General features: G+C 38.1%; 1 protein-coding gene across 1 annotated transcript; it reads left to right on the top strand.

Moving 5' to 3' along the window:
• Positions 1–1,292: 1,292 nt before the first annotated feature.
• Positions 1,293–3,713, top strand: aar2 (AAR2 splicing factor). Its single transcript, XM_044114686.1, has 3 exons — positions 1,293–2,363; positions 2,451–2,680; positions 3,274–3,713. The coding sequence occupies exons 1-3, from the start codon at positions 1,598–1,600 to the stop codon at positions 3,439–3,441; spliced, it is 1,164 nt and encodes a 387-aa protein (XP_043970621.1). The 5' UTR covers positions 1,293–1,597; the 3' UTR covers positions 3,442–3,713.
• Positions 3,714–6,793: the final 3,080 nt, after the last annotated feature.

Genomic DNA, 6,793 nt, shown 5'->3' with positions numbered 1-6,793 from the left:
GAAAAACAGTTTTAAGGCTGCTCTTTAAAATTATTACCTATATTCACTGAGTTAAATATAATTCAAATAAATCTGCTGTATTTTCTTATTCTTTTTACAGGAAAAGACAACCTCATGTTCAGCTGTCAAAAAAATACAAGGGAAAAAAAGGAGGAGACTGAGGTTGATCAGAGTTACAAAGCTGATGATCACTTGTTGGAAGAAACTTCAGAGTGTCCATGTTCTCTCTAATTAGGACAAACTTCCTTTCATGAAGATACCAGATGACCTGCAAGAATGTTCACAGCACTACTATAGAACTCAATGACCTATTTTTTTATGCACAGCTCTCTTTCTAATGCAATATAACAAATGTTTGCTGCTGTTAAGTTCTCAGTTTTTCATGTATAAAATCTGCCTGTCTTTTGTATCTCACCACTGCTCCTCGTTTTATGTTTCATCATAACCACAGATAAGCTAAGAGTATCATACGTGCATGCAAATACTTTAATAATATGCACATTGTCAAGGTCTCTCTTGATGTAACATTTATGTATCATGTTTGTAAGCCACATGTCACTGTAACCATAAAAATACTCATACCACATAATAAAAATGCAAAAGACTTGCCAGTAGAAGTTCTCTTTGTCAAATTTGACAAGTTGATTAAGTCTGCAGGAGACAGTTGCTTTTAATGCAAAAAGGAGCTTTAGAGTATTAAAAAATAAGCTATGAACATTTTAAAAAGCACTTTTTTTGTCCATCAACTTAGGAGGAGTACATCACACTATTCAACAGTAGCTATCTATTCAACACTAGCTCTATCACAAAATATCTCCCAAAACCTTTGAAGTTAATGGTAAAGTGAAACAATCTTAAAGTACATTCTCTTTAACTTCCAAAACAGCTCTTAATTACTTTTATTGAAATTATAGTCATCTAATGTTTTTAAATATAGAAATTATGATTAGCATCTTTTTTGGAATAATTGAATTATCATAACAGATTGACACTAAAAGTACATGTATTATTTATCAATAGATTGTTCTAGTCATTAGGTTGAAACTATGTGCTTTTTAAAATTTTTACTCTATTTTTCTCAGTCGTCAACATCCCAGATAACATACCCATCCTTTATCTGAAAATATGTTGCATTGTACAATTTTACTAATAATAGCGCTTGGTATATTTGATCAATAAAATCCCTTACAAACGTTAAAATCCTTACAGAATGTGTAAAGATGCAAACTTTGTTTTGTTTGGTTTTGATTTTCAATTACAATAATTCTACGCTATCAGATGAGCGGAACTGTTCTACAACGACGCAGTTTCCGTCCGGATCAATAAAAATGTGTCACAAGTGTTACCGCAAACGAATTCCCAACGTTTAGGGAAAAACGGCCAACTTTAAGGTGGTTTATGGACAACATAAAAGTTATGAAAATATTTATTTTATAGAACAACTATTTTTCTAACTGTGTAGCTAAACAGCATCGGTGTGTGTTGTCATATTTAGAGGCGAAGTACTCCGGACATGAACAGCTCATTTAACAGGTGAGAACAGACCTCGGTTTTTTGAGTTGTCCTGCTGGACCCGGTGTGCAGTTCTCAGTTAAATATGGCGGGCAGCAGTTGTGTGGACATGGATCCAGATGTTGCTCTGAGATTGTTTGAAGAAGGAGCCACCCTGGTCTTGCTGGGTGTTCCTCAGGGCACAGAACTGGGGATAGACTGCAAGAGCTGGCAGGTGGGTCCTCGCTTTAGAGGAGTGAAGATGATACCTCCGGGTCTCCACTTCCTTCATTTCTGCTCCGTTAACTCTCCAAGCTGTGGTGGGGAAATTGGTCCTAAATCAGGCCTCTTCCTCACTCTTAAACCCAGAGAGATTCTGTTGGCCCACTGGGACCCCAAAGAAGAGGATCTGGACTTCTCAGCCTCAAAGAATGACGAGGAGGTGAACCGAATCCGGAGCACATTGCGAGAGCTGGATCCCTACTTGGGTCCCTATCCATATGAGGTGATGAGAAAGTGGGTTTCCCTCACTGACCAGATCAGCCAGGAGCTAGCTGTTAACCTGCAGCCTCTCTCAGGTCGAGTGTGTGCTTTCAGTGATATCATCCCTGAGCTGCAGTTCAGACACACGAAAGACCGGGCAGAGCAGCCAAGGAATGACACAGCCTGTCAAAGCATGAGAGAGGGACTCGATAGGCTCCCGAAGATGAAGCAGAGGGAGGGCACAGAGTTACGCTTCTCAGATATTCCCAAGAAGAGCTACCCTCCTGGAGCTTCTCCTGCAGAGATCACCCGATGCAGCATGGACCTGAGTTACTCCCTGGAGACTGTGGTGGAGCAGAACTACCCGGACCAACCCCTCAACTTGCTTGGTAGGCTAAGTATATTAATCCTTAGTCATAACCATTCTGTTACATTTCTTTTGAAAAAAATGAACTCCTTCATCTGACCTCTTCTAGGTGAGCTGCAGTTTGCCTTTGTGTGTTTCCTGGTTGGAAACGTGTACGAGGGTTTCGAGCACTGGAAGTGTCTACTGGTTCTGCTGTGCCGCTCAGAGGATGCCATGAGGAAGCGGAAAGAGCTCTATCTGAGCCTCATCACTGTGCTCTACCACCAGCTTGGAGAAGTACCCCCGGACTTCTTCGTTGACATTGTTTCGCAGAATAACTTCCTCACCAGCACACTCCAGGTAAAGGGGCAGCGCTTAGAAAAGTTACTAAATCTGAAATGGAAAATTAGCTTTGTTTTCTGAGTCATGAGTGTCAAAAAGCTGCATTATCATTCCCTGGAGCATCAAAAGTCAGATTTATTAACTCACTGAAACACAATGTAGCTTTAATTTTGCAGCAATGGTTTCTCTATGAATCTTATCTGAATTTTACTTTTTTGTTGGCCAATAAAATATTTGTATTTCTTCTGTAGATTTCATTCCAGTTTCAGGTTAATTTATACAGCATCCAATTAACAACATATAATTTTAGAACAAATTATTTCACTTATATAATATTATATAATATATGTATATTAGCCAGTCGAAATAATTTCATTACAGTTTAATCATACAGTCAGATGCATATAAAGTCAACAAATTTAAGAATCGGCAGACTCCAGGCAGCCTGGAGGGCTTTCTATCTACTTCAACCACTTAACTTTTACTCTTTCATATTATACTATTACAACATGGTGATCGTTTCAATAAATATATAAAAACTTTTTTTTATATCAAAGTTACGTACTGCAGCTTTAATGACGAATCCCAACACTGTTGGACTTGTTTTGCAGGACTTTTTTCAGTTTGCCACTGGACCTGGTGTGGACAACACTCTGCGAAAGAAAGCAGAGAAGTTCAAAGCCCACCTGACCAAGAAGTTTCGCTGGGATTTCGATGCAGACCTGGATGACTGTGCTCCGGTGGTGGTGGAGATACCTAAAGGTGTCACAGTGGACTGAAACAGCTCTGTCTCAAAAATTCATCATATCATTATTTTTTTAGTATGATGTGTGTGCTGTGCAACATCTACAAAAAATGTGACTACTTAATGTAGAAAAGCAAACCTGTCTTTAAACCACCTGTATTGCTATAGGTAAAAGAAGATGCTTTCTGAACATGTTTGTTGTCATCAGTACTTTGAGGTTTGTAAGTTAAATACAGGAATTCAAACAAATGTTAGCAACTTTAGCTTTTATATTTTATTAATATTAAAAATAAAGAAGAAAAAGCATTGTGTTGTTAAGAAAGTGGTGACTTTTAGATGAATAGTTACAGAAAACTCTCAATATATTAGAAAAAATAGTTTCAGTAACCTAAAATACTGTTTGTCTGATAATAAAATTACATAAGATCAACAAAATTATTCTATGGTTGATAAAATCATGGGAGATTGTTTCACAGTAGAAAGTTTTTGACATCTTATACAAGAGGTCATTGCTAATGGGCTTTTCAAATAAGGCTGTATCAGAGCCTTGTTGGAATGACAAATGGTTGAAAAAGGCACACTAGGAATAGGGATTACCAAATCCTAGAAGATTGCAAAGCATTGACCATTCAAGTATTTGGAGGCAATTCAGAAAGTTTGAACTGTGCTCCTGTGGACTCAGAGCTCCAGGGGAAAAAACACACAGACATATCTGGGAAAAAGGCTAAAACATTCCTCATGTTAAGCAATCCTGAACCAAGGATGTTTGAAGCTTCTAATAAGAAACAAGGCTGTTGTCTTTTTTTTCAGATGAAAGTAAATTTAGCAATTTATTTGGAAATCAAGGTTCCAGTGTCTTGAGGAAAAGTGGAATCCAAGCTATTTTAAGCTCTTTATAATGTTTCCAAAGTCAGTTATTATTTTATGACGCCACCTGCTGGTGTTGATCTAGTGTCATATTTTAGTGTCTGATAAACTGTGTTTAAGGGTTTTTAATCTATAAAATGATCAAAATGAGCAGAATAAACAATTCAAATATTTCACTCTTCTAATTAATCTCTATGAAACTTGCTTTTTGAATTGAATTCCTGAAATAAATACTGTTTCTAATAATATTGTAATTTTATGCACCGGCATATGATTCATTTCATTTCATTACAAAGCACTTTCATGGACTTGTATTTAGTAAACATCTGTTTACGTGGCGATTATGGGGCGTTATTACTTTGCTGTCCACTAGATGGCGACCCTAACCACAACGCGGGTTTCTATGGCTCCTTGTCGATGTTCAGCTATCTTCTCACAAGTCCTGGAGAGACCTTGCAATGACGTAATACATTTTACCTGTTTCAGATGGTAAAAGGCAAGGAAATTGGATTATTTTTTAAATATTCTCTGATTTAAGCCAAAAAACCCCTGATAAATATATGTGGAGCGCACTGACAACATCTTGGTGATAAACATAATTATGTGTCGTTAATGAGGTGTGTGCGCATCTGTGTATGTTTCCCTTCAGTGGCTATGATTGATGGGGCAGATATTGTATTTTCCCGTTAGCTCATTAAGCTCATCAAACATTAATTTTGTTCATATTGAACCACTTTCTTCCACAGCTGGACCTCCCCTCTTTGACACACAACCCCAGGAGCAACATTTATAGTTGTAAAGCTGCCATGAACAAGACAAAAAGAAGAAAAATATCCGCTTAATGCAATTATGTGAATTAATACACTCAGGTGCTGCTGATAAAAATCCAAAATTCTAATACAACAAACTCATTCTCTTCACTCAAGACAGATGGTATTGTGACATAGATGGTAATGCTAGGCTCGGTGAATAAAATTCCCCCCATGGAAATTTATGCCCAACTTAAAAGAAGATCAGTGGAGTATTTGTGGTCTACTGTGGGCCCACTGAACCCCTTTGCTGGTTGTAATTTTTCCTTTTGAAAACAATTAGATGGAGAAAACAGCTTGGAACACATGGCGGATTCATATAAGTACTACACAGAAGGGAATGCAAACCAAGCATTTGTACATAGATTTTCCTCTCTGGGGATGGAATTATGTACATTGCACAATAAGGCAGTCACACAAATGACTCTGTTGGGATGTCCGTGGCATTCCGGTCCCTCCATTAGTGTAGGAATTATATACAGTCAGCAGACAACTCATAAAGTGTCCCACTTTTCTGTGCTGCGTGTACCCACTGACCTTTAGAAGACAGTTGTAGGGCAGCGTCTTCCCTGCTGATCTTTCAGATATATTTTGCTTGGTGAGGCTGTACTGGGAAGGAAAGCGGGCTGGAAAACATGCTGCGTTGATTGTGCTGAACCTCAAAGCCTCACTGGCCCCTTCAGTCATGGTGGAGCTTTTTTTTTTTTTTCCCAAACTAGATGTGAGTTTGCCATTCCCATGGAGCCTTCTGGCTGCTCATCCCACCAGCGTAAACACGTGTCTCTGTTTACTCCTCAGTAACTGGACTGATCTCCTCTTTGCTTTCTGCGGGAAAAGACGACGGTTACTCCTCACTGCTTTCAGTTCATCTCACATAAGAAATTCATATTTTATCACGTCATTCATGCTGTCATTTCTTGACTTCGATTCAAAGTGTGTTTGGAATCTGACAAATCTGAGTATCTAAACACTTCTCCCTCAGTCTTAAGTTTTTCTCACACCATTGCCTTATTTAAATCCGTCCATCTCTACATCAACTCTGACTATCCTTCCAGTGCTGAAGAAAAGCATCATCGCAGCACGACCCTGTTAAAACTATTTTATTGTTGATTGGCTACAGCTAGTCCTTTTTGATGTTCAATTTTGGTCTAATCGGATCCGAGCAAACTATGTGACATCTAAACAAACAAACTCTGCAGCCCCTACGTAGTTGTCATGGTCTTGTTGGCTGCTTCTTTGTGGTTTTCTGATTTTTGTTTGTAAAAACTATTTCAATACAATGCAATATTTTCCATCCATTTTCCAATTATGCTCAACTCAATGAAGGCCTGTCATAGCATGATAATAATAGTCATTTACTGTATTTGTCATGCACCTCAGGTCATTGGGAAGAGAGTACCATAGCAATGGTACCTCAGAGCAGAAGGCCATGTCACCAATGATGTGTAGTTTAGTCTGGGGGGATGAAGATGGAACATGTTTGTAGAGCAATTAAATCCCATTACAATATACTAAAGCTTTTAGGTTATGACATTGCAGTTATGAAACTGCATAAGGTGTATGTACACTTTCGTGAGGCATTGTATTGTAAAGTCCTTTATTAAAATATTCTTTTTATTCTGGAGAATCTTTGATTCCAGTGAAATCTGGACACCAAGTGAAAAGCAAAGTTTAGAATCGTTTCTCTTTCAGCTATCTTGGTTTGTATTT

Source organism: Gambusia affinis, linkage group LG01 (assembly GCF_019740435.1).
Source record: "Gambusia affinis linkage group LG01, SWU_Gaff_1.0, whole genome shotgun sequence".
NCBI lineage: Eukaryota > Metazoa > Chordata > Actinopteri > Cyprinodontiformes > Poeciliidae > Gambusia > Gambusia affinis.
Note: the sequence above shows the minus strand (reverse complement) of the source record. Positions and strands in the feature narration are given on the sequence as shown.

Coding starts and splice junctions, on each gene's coding strand:
- aar2 (XM_044114686.1), top strand. CDS start 1,598: ATGGCGGGCAGCAGTTGTGTGGACATGGATCCAGATGTTGCTCTGAGA. Junction 2,364..2,450: donor CCAACCCCTCAACTTGCTTG/GTAGGCTAAGTA, acceptor GACCTCTTCTAG/GTGAGCTGCAGTTTGCCTTT. Junction 2,681..3,273: donor TCCTCACCAGCACACTCCAG/GTAAAGGGGCAG, acceptor CTTGTTTTGCAG/GACTTTTTTCAGTTTGCCAC.